Source organism: Bos indicus, chromosome 4 (genome assembly GCF_029378745.1).
Source record: "Bos indicus isolate NIAB-ARS_2022 breed Sahiwal x Tharparkar chromosome 4, NIAB-ARS_B.indTharparkar_mat_pri_1.0, whole genome shotgun sequence".
NCBI lineage: Eukaryota > Metazoa > Chordata > Mammalia > Artiodactyla > Bovidae > Bos > Bos indicus.
Genome location: NC_091763.1, coordinates 44636004 through 44658774, shown reverse-complemented (window position 1 = coordinate 44658774; position 22771 = coordinate 44636004). Strand labels below are relative to the sequence as shown.

The following is a 22771-nucleotide window of genomic DNA, read 5'->3' as shown; positions in this document are numbered from 1 at the left end:
GTAAAGAACCTGCCTGTCAGTGCAGGAGACATAAGAGACAGGGGTTCGATCCCTGGTTTGGGAAGATCTCCTGGAGGAGGGCAGGCAACCCACTTCAGTATTCTTGCCTGGAGAGTCCCATGGACAGAGGAGCCTGGCAGGCTACAGTGCATGGGGTCACAAAGAGTTAGATACGACTGAAGCTACTGAGCACACACACAAATAAAGTAAGTGTCTTACAAAGTTTACAATTAATGGGACCAATCACTACTGACATAAATAGCCATGAATTTGGTATGTTTGTAAACTAGGATTAATGATTTGTAATGGCATTTCATTATCCTTTCATTTATTTCAAAATTTCCCCATAAAATTAATTAATTAATTAAAAATTTCCCCAGCTGTCAGCAACCTGGGATACCAGTAAAAGTGCTGACTTGATGTTGTTGTTTAGTCATTAAGTCACGTCTGACTCTTTATGCAGCTGCATGGACTGTAGCCCACCAGGCTCCTCTGTCTATGGGATTTACCAGGCAAGAATACTGAAGTGGGTTGCTATTTCCTTCTCCAGGGGATCTTCCCGACCCAGGCATAAAACCCATGTCTGCATTACTGAGCCACCAGGGAAGCTCAACATCTCATTGCTAACAGTATTGATATCCCAAATTTCACTGCTTCCAGGCCCTATCTGGGTAACACAGAGGTTGGTTTTTCCTTAAAATTCCAATCAGTTGCTCCTGGGAATCCCAAAGCTGTTCTGTGTAAATTCAAGAATTCCAAGATTGTTTCTGTCCCAAACCTGTGAAACCATCTAAAGGTGGAGTCATAGCGCTGCTATTCTTGACTTCCTAAGAGCTCTGATGTCTAACCTGAGGTGGAGCTTCAGGCTCCTTTAACCACGAATCCTTCTGATGCCAAAATAGCACTCCTTTCACTGGATTCCTTGCTCTAGTCAAACCATAACTGATGGTCACACTGTTCAAAAGAGATAACTTTTATAACTTTTCTGAAGATGTCTAGTAAGTCAAACCTGTGCTTCAAGACTAAGGCCACATTTATTACATGCCCAAATAGTACCATGGTGTAGCAAGAACTTAAAACCTTCCATTCATTTTCCCACCAGTTTTGAAATAAAGTGCTTCTTGATAAAACTTTATTTTGAAAGTCTGCATTATTTCAAAACCTGGCATAATGTAAGATTTTGGTAGGTAATACTTTTATATCACATGATTCCCAACTTACAAAATTTAAAGTCACGTGAAATTTGATGGCACTGTGCCGTGTGTGCTGTACAGAAGTGGGGGAAATGCCTTTCCTTATTTTGTGTTGTACACTTCATAAGAGCAACTTTTGGATTTTGCTGTAGTCTCTTCCTCCATAATGCTCAGACCCACAATCCATGGGGCTGAGACAGATGTCATGCAGCTCCCCCTCCGCCAACCCCAATACTCTGATTTTACTCCCCTGGATTCCTTTCCCCCACAAAGATCAGAATTTTAGTAAAGAAAGACTTCAATAACTTATATTCTCCCCTCACCACAGACAGTTTACTTGTAATCCCCATTAAAAGCAAGAATTTTCAAATGTCGTTGAACATGAGGCAGAATATCAGGGGGCACACAGGCCTTTCTTATATGCCTAAAATTGACTTCGTGATCAACATGTGCATGCTGTATCTGTTAACTTATCAAAGCATTTACAGCAATGAGCAAAGGAGAAAAATCCTTGACTTGGAAAAGTAGAATTCTGAATTCTGCCGCTACTGCTAAGTCACTTCAGTTGTATCCGACTCTGTGCGACCCCATAGACAGCAGCCCACCAGCCCCCCCCCCCCCCCCCCATCCCTGGGATTCTCCAGGCAAGAACACTGGAGTGGGTTGCCATTTCCTTCTCCAAAGCATGAAAGTGAAAAGTGAAATTGAAGTCGCTCAGTCGAGTCCAACTCTTCGCAACTCCATGGACTGCAGCCTACCAGGCTCCTCCATCCATGGGATTTTTCCAGGCAAGAGTACTAGAGTGGGGTGCCATCACCTACTGAATTCTGTCTGAATTCTGGGAAGTTGGTATATATTTGAACGAAACTTATCTCTACACTCAATAGATATGACCATAATAGTCCCTTGGACTGCAAAGAGATCAAACTAGTCAATCCTAAAGGAAATCAACCCTGAATATTTATTGGAAGGACTGATGCTGAAGCTCCAAAACTTTGGTCACCTGATGCAAAGAGCCAACTCACTGGAAAAGACCCTGATACTGGGAAAGATTGAAGGCAACAGGAGAAGGGGGCAGCAGAAGATGAGATGGTTAGATAGCATCACTGACTCAGCGGACATGAATCTCAGCAAATTCCAGGAGATAGGGAAGGATAGGGAAGCCTGGCATGCTGCTGTCCATGCGGTTGCAAAGATTTGGCCATGACTTAGCGAGTAGACAACAACAAATGGTAAACAGGTGGCAAGAACAAGAGAAAACCATCATTCACACTTAACAGTAGCCATGTACCTATAATAAATAGTTAAGAACACAGAGAAGGCACAAACAATGTCAGCAATCCTTGGTGAGCTATTCCCACATTAATGTGTGTCATTGTGAGTAACTGGAAGTGATGCCTGCATCTCTCTCAGTGTATTCCACAGTTTAGACTTTCAACTTACGTAGTTTTCCTATTCCTGCTTGTTAAATGAGGCATTCCTATATATATTTTAAAACAGAGAATCTCACTTTCTACTTTTTTTTTTGACTTTGGTTTCATCCCCCATTTTATTTATATTTTAAAGATTTGATTGGAGTATAATTGATTTACAGTGTTGTGGTAGTTTCAGGTGTACAGCAAAGTGCATCAGTTACACATATACCCATATCCACTCCTTTTTAAACTCTTCCCCATACAGGCCATTACAGAGTATTAAGTAGAGTTCCGTGCTGTACAGCCCGTCCTTATCAGTCACCTATTTTACATATAGTAGTGTGTATATGTCGATCTCAGTCCCCCAATTTATCCCTCCCTCATTTTCTACTCTTGAGAAGGCAAAACCATTCAACTTAATAGTGACTAGCCAACCCTGGTCCAGCAACTCTATACTCCTGTCAATATAATAATGCCAGAGTGTTTACCTTAAAATGCTTTAAAGTAAGTGCAATACAATGAAATTTTAAGCTGTGATTTCAACTTAAAAAAATAGTTAGGCATGCACAATAAAATTCCAAAATATATAAATGGTCTATACTTCTTCCAGAAATCTGTTCCTATCTCCCTAGGCCTAACTCTACTTCCCAGATGCAATCACTGCTCTCATTCTCTTCTATATCTTCCAGAGGTAGCCTTTGCATTTCATTTATTTCTAATGCTTGTTATTTCATGTCTTCCTTCATTTTAGATGACTCCAGAATTAATGATAAGAGCATGTACTTTTTATACGGGGCGTTTACTGAAGACCCACTTTCAGTAAGAACATGAGTTTTATATATTATTCCCTCCTCTTTGTGTTCTTATTCTAGAGATTCTCCATATGAAGAACAACTCACTTTTGGCCAGTTGTACTGATTTTATCTATTTAATTTTGTTTTCACCATTTTATATTATATATTTCTTTTATATTTATTCAGCTTTGACTTAGTTACAAGATAGTCTTTGTTTCTTCAAGGTACCACTTTGTCTTTTTTTAAATAGAACTTCAAAACTGAAGGTACGGGTCTATAATCCCCTTATCTGAAATCCCTGTAGACAGACATATTCGGAAATCTAGATTCCCTTTCTTCAAATTTTTTTAGAAAGAAAATCTCTGCACACACTGTGTATTATATAACATCTTCAGTTGTGTCTGGGATGGCACATTGGAACCAAACATATCTGAACACATTAGTATTTCTACAATAAAATGTACTTGTACATTCTTGCTAAGTGGAATGAAGAAATACTATGAACCGTTATGTGTCAGATTCTGAGAAGTTTTGATGCAAAATTAGTTTAGGTCAGGTCTAGCTTTGCCTCTAAATAGGTTATGGGAGAAAAAAAAAAAAGTTTCAATTTCAGAGCTTTGGGGGCTTTACAAATGTAGACAAGGGAAATGCAAGCTTAAAGAAAATGCAAGGACTGATTGTAAATAAAACAATGCAAATAATTTAATAGCTTCTTTGAAGCTGTGATTTTTGAGGAGGTAAAGGAGGCCCAGTATATTACTTCTTCTCTTTCTGTGTATTTACTAATGTATTACTGTAACTTCAAAATATTATATTCCTGCATTTTCTGCTTATAGCACATGGAGAGAGATAGCAATACCTCCTACAAATGAAGATGAACTTCTGGCTGAAAAAATGGAAGCAGCAATAGTATATGCCAATTTCAGACTTAAAAAACATGTATTACATCACTGGCACTCTTATGTGAAAAATAGAAAAGAACAACTTAGAGGTAAATCCTTATATAGTAACAATTGGTTTTTCTTTTCATGGATCCAAAGTTTCAACAAACTTAACAGTTAAACATAACTTGTACTAGAGAATTTATTATTTTTATGTCTAGAAAACTGTCATGAAATGTAAAGTCACGAATTTAAAGTATTTAATGAGATTTGTCTCAAAGAGTTTTAGTGTAAAAGAAAGCAGGCATATTTTAAATAAAATTCTATATCTATTTGTGTGATATATATACAAGTTTCAATATAAATAGGGAGCTACTATTAACTTTTTTTACAAAATAGAGAGTTGGGATAGGTAGGTAGATGGACAGATAGATATCAAAATTGACTGTTTTTTTATAAACAGCTCTTTATTCTTTATATTTTATTTAATGAATTTCTGAGAAAACTTAGAGAAAAATAATTTTCTTTTACTTAAACCCTCGATAGTTGTAATGAGTGGACAGTGCATGTATGTGCTCTTCAGAGCAGGAGTAGAGATTTCATCCAGCTAACTACATATTGATCTGTTTATGGCTGCTGCAAATCAGTAAATCCTTTGCTCTTGATTGGCTCCTGTTGGTACCTCAGAGTGGACTCTGGTGATTTTAACATTAGGGTGGTGGTGGTGGTTTAGTCGCTAAGTCGTGTCCGACTTGTGAGACCCCATGGACTGTAGCCCGCCAGGCTCCTCTGTCCATGGGATTTTCCAGGCAAGAATATTGGAGTGGATTGCCATTTCCTTCTCCAGGGCATCTTCCCAACCCAGGAATCAAACCCAGGTCTCCTACATTGCAGGCAGATTCTTTACCGATTAAGCTAGGTAGTGGGTCTCTATTTCTGAGAGGAAGCAATTAGCGATAGTTAAGAATGGTGTCCCCGAGGCCTGCCTTAATCATCCTCCTCCCTGGCCTGGCCCCTGTGTTTGAGCTTTGGACCCCTGCTTAAACATATAAATATATATATATATATAGCAATCTATTTAATCACAGGGTATTTAAAAGTACTATCTCATGACTCTACTTCTATGGATAAATCTGGAAGTTCTGGTTTTATAAAGAACAGATTTGTTAAAAAGGAAATGCTATATAACTTGACATTTTGTTACATCTACAATATCTTAATTTATAAGGGCAAAGGTGATGTTTACAAGTTAATGAAGTCTCAGCAGTACTATATATTGCTGTCAATAGTAATCAATTTCAGATGCAATTAAAATAAAAACTATGAGATGCAGCATTGTTTCATATTATAAACCTGATAGAATATTAATTATAATACCTTGTAATTATATACAGTAATCTAATGCATTTTCTTCAGATGCACTACTGCGGATACAAAAGATGTTCCACTGCTACAAGATGATAGTTACCCTAAATAAATGGAGGGATAGAGCAAGACATAAGTTTAAAAAGAGAGAAGATGAGCTGGTATGGCATACTGTAAACTTACTTTTTTTAGAAACTGAACTTTGCTGTTACATTGATGTTGTCTCAGATAATAATACTGTGTGTGGAAAACACTAAAGATTTGAATATTACATACTTTTAATGGGGTCCTTGTTCTTTTAATTTAATCATCTAAATGCCTCCTCACTTACCCAAAATATTTCCTAATGAATTTTGCTCTTTCATTTGAAGTTCAACATCAAGGAAAAATCTTTTTAACATTTCACTTAAATTTATTGATAAAGACACTAAGAATTTTGTTTCAGCAAGTGTTTAAGTGGAAATAAATGTTTAAAGTGGAAGAGAAATGGTTTGATATGATTATAATAGAAATAAATGATAAAGACTAAATTTATTCTTTTCTAGATAAGATTACATTTCTGTCTACTCTTTTGAACATCCAATTTAGTAAATTAAAATCTTAATACTAAATTATCTTTAAAACTACTGAATTTCTACACTTGAACCATTCTTAACTGGGACACCTATGAGAAATTAAAGCAGTCAAAACAGAGGATCCAAGCAAACTCCTCCAAACTTATATAATAAAAACATCTCTAGTTTGCTTTAGCTATCAGTATAGTAAATTATCATTTAATGTTTTTTTAGAATATTCACAGTAACTGCTAGGAACAGATACAGAAACATGCTGGAATTTTTTGTAGTTACATTATTTAGTATGTAATGTTTTACTAATAGTCTGAAATATAAAGTTGGGATAAATAGGAAAGAGAAAAATAGGAAGAAATTAAACCCCGTTTTACGGTTCCTGGTGAAAAGGTGACCAGCGTGACCAGGCTGCTGTTTTATGTCCCCTTAAACTGAATGTCCCTGAGAGAAGGCAGCACTGTTCTCTAACCATCCCCATATACTAAACATGATGTTTTGTAGTAATTGATATATATATATATAAATATGTATGACAGTGTATATTATATATGACATAGAAATATTATCCTTCATATAAGTGAAAGTGGTGAAAGTGAAGTCGCTCAGTCGTGTCCGACTCTCTGTGACCCTGTCTATGGACTGTAGTCTAGGCTCCTCCATCCATGGGATTTCCCAGGCAAGAATACTAGAGTAGATATGTATTAAATAGTTAATTGAGTATTTAAAGAAAACGTTTTACTTTAGCTATGTGATTTCTTGGCCTAACAGTACTACTGCATTCACTAGGGTGGAGTGAGGATGGCAGGTGTCTGCTGGGAGGAGAGAGCTACGTGCTAGTCCCCGTTGTGCGCTCTTCCTTAGGCTCTAATATGTACACACATTACAGCAAAATTGTGTGTGTGTATGGGTACAACATTTATTTACCCTTTAGGGTTTTTTCCTTGATTATATGCTTTTAATGAATGTATTGAAAGTAAAAATGGGGATTTACTCTAATGATACATTAGGCAATTCTCCAAATTCTTTCCTTCTGACATTTTTTAAAGAAAAACATTTATATATATATATATATATATTTTTTTTTTTTTTCATTTTTGGCCATGCCACATGGTTTCTAGCATCTTAGGTTCCTCAACCAGGGACCTTAAACCTGGGCTCTTGATAGTGACAGGGTGGAGTCCTAACCATTGGACCAAAGAAGTCCCCTGACTCACCTCTTATAGCTCCAGGGTAACCCTTACCCTTCCGTGTGCCAAGTATCAATCCTGTCATTACCAGAACCTTGACTCTGTGGGTTTCAGCTTTCTCATTTCTACAAGAGAAGGCTGGACCACATCTTCAAGGTGACTGCCTATGCCAGTATTGTATGACAGCTAGTGGAAATGATCTATAATGCTTTGGTGGTTCAGAGACTATTACATATGCTCTGGACAATGATAATTTATATAATGACAATGATGATAATAATGTTTAATTGGTGCTATCATTGTATCAAGCATTGTGCTTTATATGTATCATCTCATTTAGTCCTTACAACAATTCCATGGAATCTGTAAATTATTTTCATGGCAGATGCTAAAGCATGAACTTCAATTACAAAAATTCTCCAAGTTAAAATTCAAAACAAGTTCTAAAGAAGAATACTTTTTTCCTGAACAATTTGTGTCTGAAGGCTTTCCTGTAGGTGGGATTCCTGAATTTGACATTTCACAGTTACCCAAAAGAGCAATATTACAGGTTCGTATGAATTCATGTCCTAACTAGTTGTTTTGATAATGTTTTCTTAGAGAGTGGTTTTATGAACCTTGTATGAATGATGGAAACCATATTTTGAAGAAAAAACATTTTTTACAACTGCCTTTGGGCTATCTCAGTTTTTGGAAGTCATCCATTTGGATGGTTGTAAAGTGTTATAATAATCAAAAATGGAGAAATTAAAGAAATAGTAAATAAGAATGAAAAAAATGTCTTTCTTTCCTTCCTCATTCAAGAACATGTTGTCATTTAAGGTACAACAGATTTTAGATACTTCACTGCATACCTTTTAATCTCTAATCCCTAATCCTTTAACTTTAAATGTTACACCTATACTCTGGAATGTAAATGGGGCTTGTCATAATGCAACTTTCAGTTAGTTAAACATATTTATGCTTCTTGTCTTTCTTCCTTAGATTGTGAGTTCATAAAAACAAGAATCACGTATCTATATAAGTCATTGAATTGATCTCTGAAATATAAACCATAATTCCAACTACTGGTTATATTCTGTCCTGTTTTGATAAATATGTAATCCCTATTTTGTGGGACTACTTGATAAATGGAAGAGTTGTAAAATATCACCTTATTCTGGTTGATGGCAGATTTACATTATAAAATCCCATGTACTAAACCCATCTTTCTAAATGTAGAGCTGAGCTCAAGTTATTTTGGGTAACAAGATGTATACCTGTATTTATATTTCATCTCGCACTTTATGTACAGCACAGAGTCAGAATGAGGACATTTTTGTCCACTGTTTCTTCTTTATAAATTGCCTGTTCACATCTTCTTTGTGTTCAAATTGGAATTCCTATAATTTTCTTACAGTTTATAAGAAAACCCTTTATATACTGGTAGTTTTCACCTTTTGTCTGGAACATATTTGAAATTTTTTCCCCTACACTTAATGTGCTGTGCTTGGTCACTCAGTCGGATCAGACTGTTTGTGGCCCCTGTGGACTGCAGCCTGCCAGGCACCTCTGTCCATGGGGATTCTCCAAGCAAGAATAGTGGAGTGCCATGCCCTCCTCCAAGGGATCTTCCCAATCCAGGGGTCGAACCCAGGTCTCCCGTACTGCAGACAGATGCTTTACCATCTGAGCCACCAGGGAAGCCCTCAATGCCTACACTTAATGCTTGCTTTCGGTTTTGCCCATGGAGTCTGACCAGAGAAAATTTAAAGCTTTATGTAACAAAATCTGTTACTATTGCCCTGATTATTTCTTTTTGTGTCATATTAATACGTCATTCTTAGCTATTTTTCTAAGCCATATCAAACTCCTTCCTACAATTATGTAGCTGGTTTTTCTTTGAACTCCTATATGTTGACTGCTAATGTTTATTTACACAGTAAGCACCTGAATTTTCAATTCATTTCAGATTATGCCTTAAAATATTTTTTATCACTTTACATATAAGAACCTAGCAAGAGTATGCTTTCATCTTCCCCTTCCTGTGCTTCATGCTATTATTTCCATGTACTTTATTTTTATGTATTTATAAACCCTAGAGTTTATTTTTCCTTTAAACAGTCAATTATATTTTATCCAATGTGTATTTTTAATGTTTAACAATCTCAAACAGGAAGGTTGCAAGTGCAATACAATATACTTTTTTTTCTGAACAATTTGAGAGTAAGGTCATGATAACCTATCACCCCTAAATATTCCTGGAGTTTTCACTATAAACAAGGGCATCCTCTTAAAGTCAGCCATCAAAATCCTTGGATCTAATTTGAGTATCCCCAGTTGTCCCAATAATGCAAAAGAATGCAATCCAGAATCAAACAAGAACAGCTGACTACCATGGCCGTTCGTCTCCTTGAGTCTGCCTTTCTTTAATTTTCATTCCCTTGACATGAAGATGAGGCCAGTTTTATTGTAGAAGATCTCTTATTTTAACTTGTTCTGTTTTCTCCAGAATAGATTCAGGTTCTGAATTTTTATTAGAAATACCACAGACATTAGGCTGTGCTCTTCTCACTACATGGTACAGAATTTGGATTTGCCTAGGATTGGTGATTTCGCAGGTGATTGCTTGTTTAAGGTGGTGTCTGCTTCTCTACTATTCAACTGCCCTCTTTGAAATGGATATGAATTTTGTGGGGAGGTACTTTACAATTATATAAACATTCCTGTTCTTTATCAAACTTTCAGTTTATTTATATCTGTATGACTCATGGTTTTCTCTTTTATTCAATGAGATATAATCTGTTACTATCACTATTTATTTTGGTGCTCAAATTCTTCCAGATTCAGAAGTAGGACTCCTTTCAAGTTGCCTTCTATGTCCCTTTGACATGTAACTATCATCCTCTGAGCACTTCCCTACTTTATAGCACAGCATGATATCACCAGATAGTTGGTACCAAAATCAGATTGATTATATGCAGCCAAAGATGGAGAAGCCCTATATAGTCAGCAAAAATAAGACCAGGAGCTGACTTTGGCTCAGATCCTAAGCTCCTTACTGCAAAGAATCACTAGGGAAAATCACTAGGCCATTCAGGTATGACCTAAATCAAATCCTTTATGCTTATATAGTAGAAGTAACAAATAAATTCAAGAGATTAGATCTGATAGAGTGCCTGAAGAACTGTGGACGGAGGTTCATAACATTGAACAGGAGGTGGTGACCAAAACGATCCCAGAGAAAAAGAAATGCAAGAAGGCAAAATGGTTGTCTGAGAAGGCCTTGCAAATAGCTGAGAAAAGAAAAGAAGCTAAAGGCAAAGATATACCCAACTAAATGCAGAGTTCCAAAGAAATAGCAAGGAGAGATAAGAAAGCCTTCTGAAGTGAACAGTGCAAAAAAATAGAGGAAAACAATAGAATGGAAAGGCTAAAGATCTCTTCAAGAAAATTAGAGATGCCAAGGTAGCTTTTCATGCAAATATGTGCACAATATAGGACAGAAACAGCAATAATCTAACAGAAGCAGAAGAGATTAAGAAGAGGTGGCAAAAATACACAGATCTGTACAAAAAAAAATCTTAATGACCTGGCTAACCACGATGGTGGTTATCCTGGAGTGTGAAGTCAAGTGGGCGTTAGGAAGCACTACTAGGCACAAAGCTAGTGGAGGTGATGCGATTCCAGCTGAGCTATTTCAAACCCTAATAGATGAATCTGTTAAAGTGCTGCACTCAGTATGCCAGCAAATTTGGAAAACGTAGCAATGGTCTGGAAAAGATCAGTTTTCATTGCAATCCCAAAGACAGGCAATGCCAAAGAATGTTCAAAGTGAAAGTGAAAGTTGCTCAGCTGAAGATCAGTTTTCATTGCAATCCCAAAGACAGGCAATGCCAAAGAATGTTCAAAGTGAAAGTGAAAGTTGCTCAGCTGTGTCCAACTCTTTGTGACCCCATGGACTATACAGTCCATGGAATTCTCCATGCCAGAATACTGGATTGAGTAGCCTTTACCTTCTCCAGGGGATCTTCGCAACCCAAGGATTGAACCCAGGTCGCCTGCATTGCAGGCAGATTCTTTACAGCTGAGCCACAAGGGAAGCCCAAGAATGTTCAAACTCTCATTCAACTGTGCTCATTTCACATGCTAGCAAGGTAATGCTCAAAATCCTTCAAGCTAGGCTTCAACAGTACATAAACAGAACTTCCAGGGGGTACAAGCTGGATTTAGAAAAGGCAGAGGAACCAGAGATCAAATTGCCAACATCTGCTGGATCACAGAAGAAGCAAGGGAATTTCGAAAAACATCTACTTCTGCTTCATTGACTATGCTAAAGGCTTTGACCGGGTGGATCACAACAAACTGTGGAAAATTCTTAAAGAGATGGGAATACCAGACCATGTTACTTGTTTCCTGAGAAACCTGTACGTAGGTCAAGAAGCAACAGTTAGAACTGGACATGGAACAACAGACTGGTTCAAAATTGGGAAAGGAGTATGTCAAGGCTGTATATTGTCACCCTGCTTATTTAACTTATATGCAGAGTACGTCATGGAAAATGCCAGGGTGGATAACTCACAAGCTGGAATCAAGATTGCGTGGAGAAAAACCAACAACCTCAGATATGCAGATGACACTACCCTAATGGCAGAAGAGGAACAAATAGTCTCTTGATGATGGTCAAAGAGAAAAGTGAAAAAGATGGCTTAAAACTCAACATTCAAAAAACTAAGATCATGGCATCCAATCCCATCCTTTAATGGCAAATAGATGGGGATAAAATGGAAACAGTGGTAAATTTTATTTTCTTGGGCTCCAAAATCACTGTGAATGGTGACTGCAGTCATGAAATTAAAAGATGCTTGCTCCTTGGAAGAAAAGCTATAACACACATAGACAGCGTATTAAAAAAGCAGAGACATCTTTTTGTCAACAAAGGTCCAAAGCTATGGTTTTTCCAATAGTCATGTATGGTTGTGAGAGTTGGACCATAAAGAAGACTGAGCGCTGAAGAATTGATGCTTTCAAACTGTGGCACTAGAAAAGACTCTTGAGAGTCCCTTGGACAGCAAGGAGATCGAACCAGTTAATCCTAAAGGAAATCAACCCTGAAAATTCATTGAAAGGACTGATGCTGAAGGTGAAGCTCCAATACTCTGACCATGTGATGCGAAGAGCTGATTCATTGAAAAAAAAACCCTGATGCTTAGAAAGATTGAAGGCAGGAAGAGAAGGGGACGACAGAGGATGAAGTGGTTTGGATCGCACCACCGACTCATCATGGACATGAGCTTGAGCAAACTCAAGGAGATAGTGAAGGACAGAGTAGCTTGGTGTGCTGCAGTCCATGTGCTGCAAAGACTCAGACACGACTTAGTGACTGAACAACGACAACAGTTTGCCTTCTGTGTCCTGTTGGCATGTAACTATCATCCTTTGAGCACTTCCCTACTTTATAGCACAACATGATATTCCAGTCTCCACTTGTATGTTACCTGCTCCATCCTGGATAGGTCATTTATCTAGAACTCTTTGAATCCTTTTGAATGGAGAATTGTACATAGAAATGAAGATTTGAACACTACCTGTGTTCATTGCCATTGGAGTGTTGCTTCTCCCATGCACTCTTGGTAGAACTAGAGATTGCGTAAGTAGGTACACACACATACACATTTCCTCCATATATACATATCTCTATGTACTTAAAACCTACACTGCGTGTGAATACTTCCAGTTCAGTTTATCACCACAGGACTCATTCTAGTCTTCTCCTTTTCTATATCTGCAATGTCCTTCTCCAACAGTGAGAATCCCAACTCTCATTATTCCTCATGTATTTACTTATCCGATCACTCCCCTGTGTGTAAGCAGTCACACATGTGGCTGCCACTGTCCCCTCTTTGTGGATACCTCATCCTGCTCAGGCTCTGACACCCCTTGCCACTCAGAGGCCCTTCTCATATGCTTGGACTATGATATTCTATGCCAGTTGCCCTTTCCCCTGTCAGTTGCCTTCCTAATTTTGTTTGGGCTAACACGCTCTGCACTGAGTACCTTCCTATGTAGATGGCCCCTTACCCTACTCAGGTTCTGAATCTCTGTGCACAGGCTGCCCCTCTTTGGGGATGCCTGCCTTATACTAAATAGGCCCTGTCACCACATGTCAACCTTCTCCCCCAGCATAGCTGCTCTCCACATGCCCCTTGCTCCAGGGATCTTACACAGACTTTTACTTCCTTAATTCACCCTCCTTGTCTTGTTCAGGTTCTTATATCCCACAATGGCTGTCCCTCCCTAGGGACTTCCTCCTCATTCCTTGCAGACTCCAATATCCTACACTGTTCTTCCACAGGGACTAGTGCCCTTCTCGTTCTGCTTATCCCAGTCTGTGCTGAGCAGATGTCCTCTTCTTGGGCTCCAGCATCCCACAGTGAGCCATGCTTCCTCATTTCTCTTCCTTTTTCCACTGAGGCTCTGATGGCTGTGGATCATTCCTCCTTGGGGACACCCTCCTTACCTGTCTTGGTCTCCAAAACCTTGTGCAAGGAAGGCTTCTCCACTGGGTGGATACTCCCCAAGTTCTGATGCCTTGCTTTGGGCCAACAGAGGCCCCCGGGGCCCCTCACCTTGGCACAGATGCTTCCTTCACTTGGACCAATCTAATGGCTTAAGGACTGAACTGCGTTGAAAGAAGAAAGTGAAAGGGTAGTGGAAGGGATCTTTTAAAGAAATTAAAGCTACAGAAAAAAGTATTTTCTATTTTTCCACAGATTGGTTGATTGTGGTGTTTTTTCTTTTAGTTTAGATATGAGTTTTCATCTGAAACCATTTTTCTTCAGCATGAAGAACCTCCTTTAACATTTCTTGAAGCACATTTCTGTTGGTGCTTAATTTTCTCAGCTTGTATTTTCTCAACCTTTAAACATTTCATTCATGCCATTTAAAAGATGTCATTCCATTATCTTCTGTACCTTATTTAAAATGAGAAGTCAATGGAATATTTTTCTTTATATGCATATGTCTTTTTCCTTTCTTGTTGCTTTGAAGACTTTTCTTTTTATGATTGAATATTCAGCAAGTTGATTTTTATATACCTTGTAGTTTTCTTTGTGTTTGTCCTTCTTGGAATTCACTGAACTCATAGATATAAATGTTTATATTTTTCAGAAAATTTTGAAAGTTTTCAGCCATTATTTCTTCAAATATTTTTCATTCTTCTTTATCTTTCTGGGACTACAGAAAGACCATTAGTTGATCATTAGTGATATTTGGCTAAGTTGCTTCAGTCTCATCCGACTCTGTGCGACTCTATAGATGGCATGCATGCATTGGAGAAGGAAATGGCAACCCACTCCAGTATTCTTGCCTGGGGAATCCCAGGAACAGAGGAGCCTGGTGGGCTGCCATCTATGGGGTCACACAGGTCGGACACGACTGAAGTGACTTAGCAGCAGTAGCAGCAGTGACATTTATAGTAGGGATTTTTAATTTTGTTTTTATTGTTGACTGCCTAACTTCAAAATAATTAAACAGTGCTTGTTTAGGGTTTTAAAAAAAAAAAAGCAGTGTCTAATCTGCTATTAAGCCATTCCAGTGCTTTTTTTCACTATAGATGTTACACTCATTTCTAGAACTTATTTGGTTCATTAAAACATTTTTCCACTTTCTCTTTCATTTTTCTTTGAAATCCTTGAGCATTTTCAGAATAGCTGTTTTGAAGAATTTGATTACCAGTTCTATTATCCCTGTAATTTCTCTATGTGTTTACATTCTAAATTTTTCTCTTGGTTATGCATTGTGTCAGATTTTCCTTCTTCTTTACAGATATTGTAATTTTTTAATTATTATATGCTGGGTGTTTAGTAAGTTACATTGTTGAGTGCCTGTTTTCTTTAAGAAGCATTAACTTGGGTTTTGCAGTTAGTTAATTTACTTGAAGACAGGCTTCATCTTTTCTCAGCTTATACTTAAGCTTTGTTAAGGAAAGACTAGAATAACATATTTCTGTGCTAGTTTATCCTTATGCTTATCAAGTGATCTTCCTGGATCTTCATTGAATGCCCTAAGTGTTCTGTGACATGTCTCTACTCTGATTTGTCTCAATTTGTAAATTTCCCAGTCCATATGAACTAGATTTGTACTGTTTACAGATTCCCGGTAGATGCTTTGTCTCCAGGAGTGGTTTTCTTGTTCAGCTTCAAGGCCTGTCCCCTGCACAGACACACTGTTTAAAATGCAAAGAGGCAAGGATCCCTATGCAGACATTTGGAGCCCTCTTTTCTGTGTAACTTCCACTTTTCCAGCACTTTGCCAATAAATTCCAGCAACCTCAACATCTTTGAACCCCATCATCTATTTCCTTGACTTAGTGAGCCTGCCTGGCACTCTTTCTCTCACAAGCCACCAATAAATGCTTCCATGCAGAAAGCCTGGGCTATCATGGCTTTCTGAACCTAGGTGGTATTTAACTTCAGTTGCTCCAAACAGTGCCCATGTATCCTTCCATGGGTCTCTTCCTTCCATTTCTTACAGAAACTTTTTAAGCTCTTATTTATGGACTAAATGTTTGTATCCCCCACCTCCTCCCTATTCCTATGATGAAGCCCTCACTTCCAATGTGACTGTATTTGGAGACAGGGCCTGTGAAGAGATGATTAGGCTTAAATGAGGTCATATAGTTGGGATCCTAACCCAATAGGGTGGTTGCCTGTATGAAAAGGGGCAGAGACACCAGAGCTCTGTCTGCCATGTGCGTATATAGCAAGAAGGCAGAGAAGAGAGAGCTCCCACCAGGAGCCAAATTGGACAGACACTTGATCTTGGACTTCCCACCCTCCAGAACTATGAGAAATACACTTTTGTTGTTTAAGCCACCTAATTTATTGTATTTTGTTATGGCACCCTGAACAGACTGTTACCACTGTTCACTTTTTCATGCTAAATACCCTACTTCACTGTCCTTCACCTTCACTTTCCATCCTTCTTCACTCAATAACTATATGCCACTAGATAGGAACTCCTTTAGCTTACTTCCTGACCCCTTTCCTCAATTCTGTTTTCCTAATCTTTGTACTCTCTTTTCAAATGTACCATCCATACCCATCTTTGCTTCCTTTTCTGTTCTAATGGCATTTTGTGCATATAATATAGAATATTTATATCAGATACCTTTCTTTAAATTCTGCCATAGGTAGTGATGCAAGCTATTTTCAGGCCATTACTAATGTCAGTTTTGAGTCCATGAGGAGTAGTTGACAGAAAGTGGCATAATTAACTGCAAACACAAGGCACTTTCTCAACATAGTTTTGTTGCCTGTTAGTCAAGGCACTCATTAGTATACACAGATGAAGTTATTCCTGGATGTCTAGGAGTATGTCTTATTCATATTATATTCTCTGATTTACAAGCATACAGAATATTTGAAAATATTTAATAAAGTAAATGAATATGTCATTTAAGGAATTAGACTATGCTGCTCCAATTCAAGGTTAAAAAGGTAGTACAGATCTAGAATAAAAGGATCACAGTTTTCCTCAGGCTATTTCTTGTGCTTGTGACAGTCAACAATTATTGATAGTTAGACATAAAAAGTAAGTTTTCAATAATTAACAAAAATCTAGTGCTGATGGAAACAGAAGAGAAAAAGGATAAGGTTCTGAACTATCTTTAGGCCTCAAGAACACAGTACCTTTCTTTTTATGGGCCTCCAAATAGGTGACTTACAGAGAGCATAAGAACATTTATGTCCTTAGTTTCAGAAGCTGACTGGATGCAAACAGTTCATTGTGCTTCAAAGTAGCTATTTTAGGCACAATACTCTGGGTCTAGTAATTCTCTAAGGTATCAGGTCATACTGTCTTCACCTACCAATACAGGAAAACATGACTGTTGGTGGGGCTTAAAGAAACAAGGACTTGTTTTTTCCCTATAACAGAAGAAGGCCATTTAGGGCTGCTTCTCCACAATGCCAATAAAAATGGAATTCTTCTATTTTTTCACTTCACAACCCTTAGTATCCTCTTGGTTATTGTCTCATGGCTGCAATATGGCTTCTCCTCTTTCAATCTCCTATTCACTTACCAGCCCAGAAGAAGGGGGAAACTCACAGTGGTGGAAGGCAATAGGTTGTCTATCTTCAATTATTAGGAAAACCAAAGTTTCCCTAAGACTTCACAGTCAAGACTTCCAGTGATGTGCCTTAGATTAGAACTTTGCCACTAAGCCACATCTAACTGCAAGACTGCTGCGGAACTGTGAGTGGGGGCTTGGGTGAGATAACAGGTAGTCAGTCTCATTGAAGGTGGATCTAAACTGCCATTCATCAGTCAGTATTTAAAAGGGCATTCCTCTTTGTCAGAAAAAAAATGTGTTGGTTTTAGTGAAAAGCAAAACAACAATTACAACAAATAAGAAACAAGAAGATGTAGAGGCTGCAAAGGAGCCACTTCCACCTTCCAGTTCTGTTGTTGTTATTCAGTCATTAATTCATGTCCGACTCTTCGTGACCTCATGGACTGCAGCCCTTCAGTCTTCTCTCTCCTTCACTATCTCTAATAGTTTGCTCAGATTCATATCCATTGAGACCATAATGCTATCTAACCATCTCTTCCTCTGCCATCCTCTTTTCCTGTTGCTTTCAATCTTTCCCAGCATCAGGATTTTTTCCAGTGAGTCAGCTCTTTGTTTTAGGTGGCCAAAGTAATGGAGCTTCAGCTTTGGCATCAGTCATTCCAAAGAATACTCAAGATAGATTTCCTTTAGGATTGACTGGTTTGATCTCTTTGAAGCCCAAGGCTCTATCAAGAGTCTTCTCCAGCACCACAATTCAAAAGCATCAATTCTTTGGTGCTCAGCCTTCTTTATGGTTCAACTCTCATATCTGTACATGACTACTGGAGAAACCATAGCTTTGACGATATGGACCTTTGTTGGCAAAGCGATGTCTCTTTGTTATAGCTTTCCTTCCAGTTCAGAGAAGCTAAAAATGCCAACTAATAAAGAACCACAGAACCCAGGAGCCAATAAACCATTTTTTAATGTGATGCAGGCCTTAACAGAAACTTGTACATGGAAACTTCGGCAGTTATGATGGAGATATGAGCTTGCATGTTTTCTCATAAGAAGTCTTTTAGTTTGATAATATAGTGATTAAAAGTCCAGCTACTCACTAGTGATATGACCGTTGGTAGTTTCAACCCTCCTGGCCCTTGTTCATCACCCCAACAAAACTAAACTTACAGAGAAGAACTTATGTTGAATTAATTGACATTTGGATTCACTTCTATCAGGATATGGGAAACATGCAAAATCATTGGGGATGTTGCTGAGGACAATGAAAATCATTGCCAGTTTCTGCATTTTAAATATTGCTTTGTGACATCATGTCATGGGTAATGATCAGGCTTCCTGTCCCTCCTTCTATTCCAATGCCCACCCCGCCTCTGTCTGGAATGATATTGAGTCCTTCGGGGATAGATTTATAGAGTCTGCCAGAATAGTCAAACCATAGCATGATCCAGAAAAGAACAGATTTTTATACTGAGATTTTACCTTTTTCAGGAGGGACAGCTGAGGATCTAAGAAATTAAATGACATTTCCAAAGCCAGACAGCTATGAAACTAAGACCAGCTTTTGTTTTTCCTGACTACTTGGCTAAAATTATAGCCTCTATATCACTCTGGTTTTTCCTCTTAGAGAATTCTAAGTAAAAAGAATATATATATATATATATATATATATATATATATATACACACACACATATATATGAATGTGTTATTCTTATATATGTAAAATAATAATTTATAGTATGTATGCATGCTAAGTTGCCTTAGTCGTGTCCGACTCTGCAACCCCATGGACTGTAGCCTGCTAGGCTCCTCTGTCCATGGGATTCTTCAGGCAAGAATACTGGAGTGTGTTGCCATGCCCTCCTCCGGGGGTCTTCCCAACCCAGGGATGGAACCTGCGTCTCTTACATCTCCTGTGCAGGCAGGTGGGTTCTTTACCTCTAGTGCCACCTGGGAAGCCCCATAATATATATACATATGAGTAAAATAAACATGAAACAAAAAACAATAATTAAGAGCCATTATGTATCTGTTTAGTTGTACTACCTTTAAAAAAATAAAGAGAAACTTTTAAAATTTACTAAATCTTGACAAGACACTAAAACACAGCATTATTTTTGGAGACATTCTCAAATTTTCCCCAGTCAAATAAGTTGTCAAGGATATCCAGTAAAATGTACAAGTAATAAAAGAGTAAACTTATAGTGTAAAACTGTAAATTAATGATTCTAACACTCATGTCTTGAAGAGTTGGGTTTATTAAGCCTATTAATACAATAGATTTTCAGAGTTAATTTTTTTAATCATAGTTTTAAAATGACATTTAATTTGGTGACTTCTCTGGTCAACTAATTCTCGGGGACTTAAACAATGTAATATGAGTTGGATCTAAACTTTATTTAAAGTTTTTGGAAGTGTTAGTTTTTAAAGGAGATTTATCTATTTAGACTGCCTAATGTTTTGAAGGAATAATTTCAAACAGCACCCAGTTTCAATTATTGGGATACAATTTGAACTTCACTTGGAAAAGTGTAGGCTTGCTTTTTATGTTCAGTTGCATCAACTTATGAAAACAAGTCAGGTTCTGTTTCACTATCATTTCCCTTAGTATCATTTATCCATTATGAAAGGCTGCTTTGTTAGCAGATGGTAGAGCTCATACGCTATCAGTCAAACTCAGAGCTTGTTGAGAGGGTTGGCAAAGATTATTTTCCATGAAAATGCAAGGTTTTTTGTATGTGTGTAGTTTGGCAAGCAATGCAGAAAAAAACTTCTTATGTTGATGAATTTGGAAAGTCTAAATAACCTAGTTAAGTAATGCAGTTGTCTTAAAATGAAAGAGCGCTTGATTAGCTTAATAATATAAGTAGTATCATAGGGCTGTCTTTCATCTTAAACACCTATAACTTTCTGTTTGTAAAAGATAATAGTATGTGGACTTGCAAAAATGTACTAAATCACCTTCAGATTTTATAGTTTGATGACTCATCTCACTTGGGGGATAAAAAAAAAAAATCTGGATAACTGTTAAAACTTGTACCGTGTTGCAGGAGGAAAACCAGATGATTCAAGCCTGTTAGATTAAATTACTTGGGATTCTAAAACAAAAGAGTATTCTCAATGACTTTTGAGTCCATATTTTGATAACCTCAGGGGTCAGTCTGACCTCAATTCACCAAAGTAGAGTGGTTCCTGGTTTCTTAGGAAAGTATTGTGTGAACTTCACATAAGGGAAGCTTCCAAAACTACACTGCTCCATCAAAGAGCTATGTGTATGTTGGCTCAATTTGTGGTGTGGATAAAAAAACAAATGAATCCAAACATCTAAAAATTGTTTTAGGATCAGTTTATTTTTGGTACAAGATTGCTCTGTCCATAGACCTGACTTTTATTGCTTTAGCCCTAATCAGTAATGCTAAGTTAAGAAGTTTACAAATGACTACTTAATCTAAAATCAATCCCTGTTCTTTTCCTTCATAGCACTTCTCACTGTAATTAGTTTTAATATTAATTTTTAACTGTGTTCTTATTTTTTGTCTGTCTCTCCCACTAAATTACATGCTTTGGGGTATTGGGATTACATCTGTTTTGATTACTTCTGTTGAACTAAAACAAATGCACTGTCAGACAGTTCTCTGGCAAAGGTTTGTTTATTCAGAATCAGCAGAGAATTGCAGTCAGAGATCTGTAACCATTGTGAGTCACGCACAAGTCCCCCCATTGCAGAGGAAGGTGAGCACTTTTATAGGGAAGGAGAAGGAAGTTGTGAGGGCTAAGTAAACAAAGAGCCCATGGCTTCTCACTGGCTGAGTCTCTGCCATGGGAGGAAGAGGAGTCCTTCTTCTTGGGCTCTGTTATCCCTACAGGTATGAGAAATCCTCTTTATGGTCTCCCAACTCTATTTAATTGAAGTTTCTGTCTATTGATTTTTTACATTTCTTTATCCTCAGCATCTAGGAGACTGGCACAAGCGAGTACTCAAGGATGTCATTTTATTTATTTAATAACTATGTTGGATGCCTATAATACTGTAATACACAGGCTCCATTTTAGGTATTGGGGGCACAGTGACGGATTAGACAAATATCTTGCTCTCACAGGGCAAGTGTGAGAAGTGTGAAGAATCAGATAGTAAAAAAGGAAACACAAAAGGATATGTTACACAGGATTAAACGCTATGAAGAAAATATATCAGGGTAAAAGAAGAACACCTTTACTAAAAGGAATGCCAAAAGCAAAGGTGGGGATGTAAATTGGTGCAGCCACTATGGAAAACATTATGGAAGTTCCTCAAAAAAAATTAAAAATAGAAATACCATATGATTCAGCAGTTCTACTTCTGGGTATTTATCTGAAGAAAACAAAAACACTAACTCAAAAAGATACCCTGTGTTCACTGCTGCATTATTTACAATTAGCCAAGACATGGAAACAACCTAAGTATCCATCAGCAGATGAATGGATAAAAATGTGAAATTATTATATATAATATATGTTAGAATATTATTCTGTCATAAAAAGAAGGAAATCTTGGCATTTTTGACAATATGGTTGGAACTTGGAGGCATTATGTTAAGTGAAATAAGTCATAAAGAGAAAAACAAATACTGTATGATCTTATTTATATGTAGAATCTAAAAAAAAAAACAGACAACAAGAGGAAAAAATGAACTCATAGATACAGAAAACAGATTGGTGGAGGCAGGCAAAATGAGTAAAGGTGGTCAAAATGTATAAGCTTTCAGTTCTAAAATAAGTTCTGTAATATACAGTAATGTGACTATAGTTAATAATACTGTATTGTATATTTGAAAATTGCTAAAACTGGACAGCATATTGAAAAGCAGAGACATTACTTTGCCAACAAAGGTCCATCTAGTCAAGGCTATGGTTTTTCCAGTAGTTGTGTATGGATGTGAGGGTTGGACTGTGAAGAAAGCTGAGCGCCGAAGAATTGATGCTTTTGAACTGTGATGTTAGAGAAAACTCTTGAGAGTCCCTTGGACTGCAAGGAGATCCAACCAGTCCATCCTAAAGGAGATCAGTCCTGGGTGTTCATTGGAAGGAATGATGCTGAAGCTGAAATTCCAGTACTTTGGCCACCTCATGCGATGAGTTGACTCATTGGAAAAGACTCTGATGTTGGGAGGGATTGCAGGCAGGAAGAGAAGGGGACGACAGAGGATGAGATGGCTGGATGGCAACACCGACACGATGGACATGAGTTTGGGTAAACTCCGGGAGCTGGTGATGGACAGGGAGGCCTGGCGTGCTGTGATTCATGGGGTTGCAAAGAGTCGGACATGACTGAGCG

At 37.7% G+C, this 22771-nt stretch overlaps 1 protein-coding gene across 2 annotated transcripts in view; it reads left to right on the top strand.

Moving 5' to 3' along the window:
- Window positions 1-22771, top strand: part of FBXL13 (F-box and leucine rich repeat protein 13) — a 226980-nt gene that overhangs the window by 25224 nt on the left and 178985 nt on the right. The window contains exons 4-7 of one of the 2 annotated variants that reach the window (XM_019958626.2): window positions 3360-3427; window positions 4239-4393; window positions 5700-5809; window positions 7790-7954. In XM_019958626.2, the coding sequence (XP_019814185.2) occupies window positions 3360-3427; window positions 4239-4393; window positions 5700-5809; window positions 7790-7954 (498 nt within the window). The remainder of the gene's footprint in view (window positions 1-3359; window positions 3428-4238; window positions 4394-5699; window positions 5810-7789; window positions 7955-22771) is intronic. The other variant, XM_070787705.1, reaches the window with a different exon arrangement.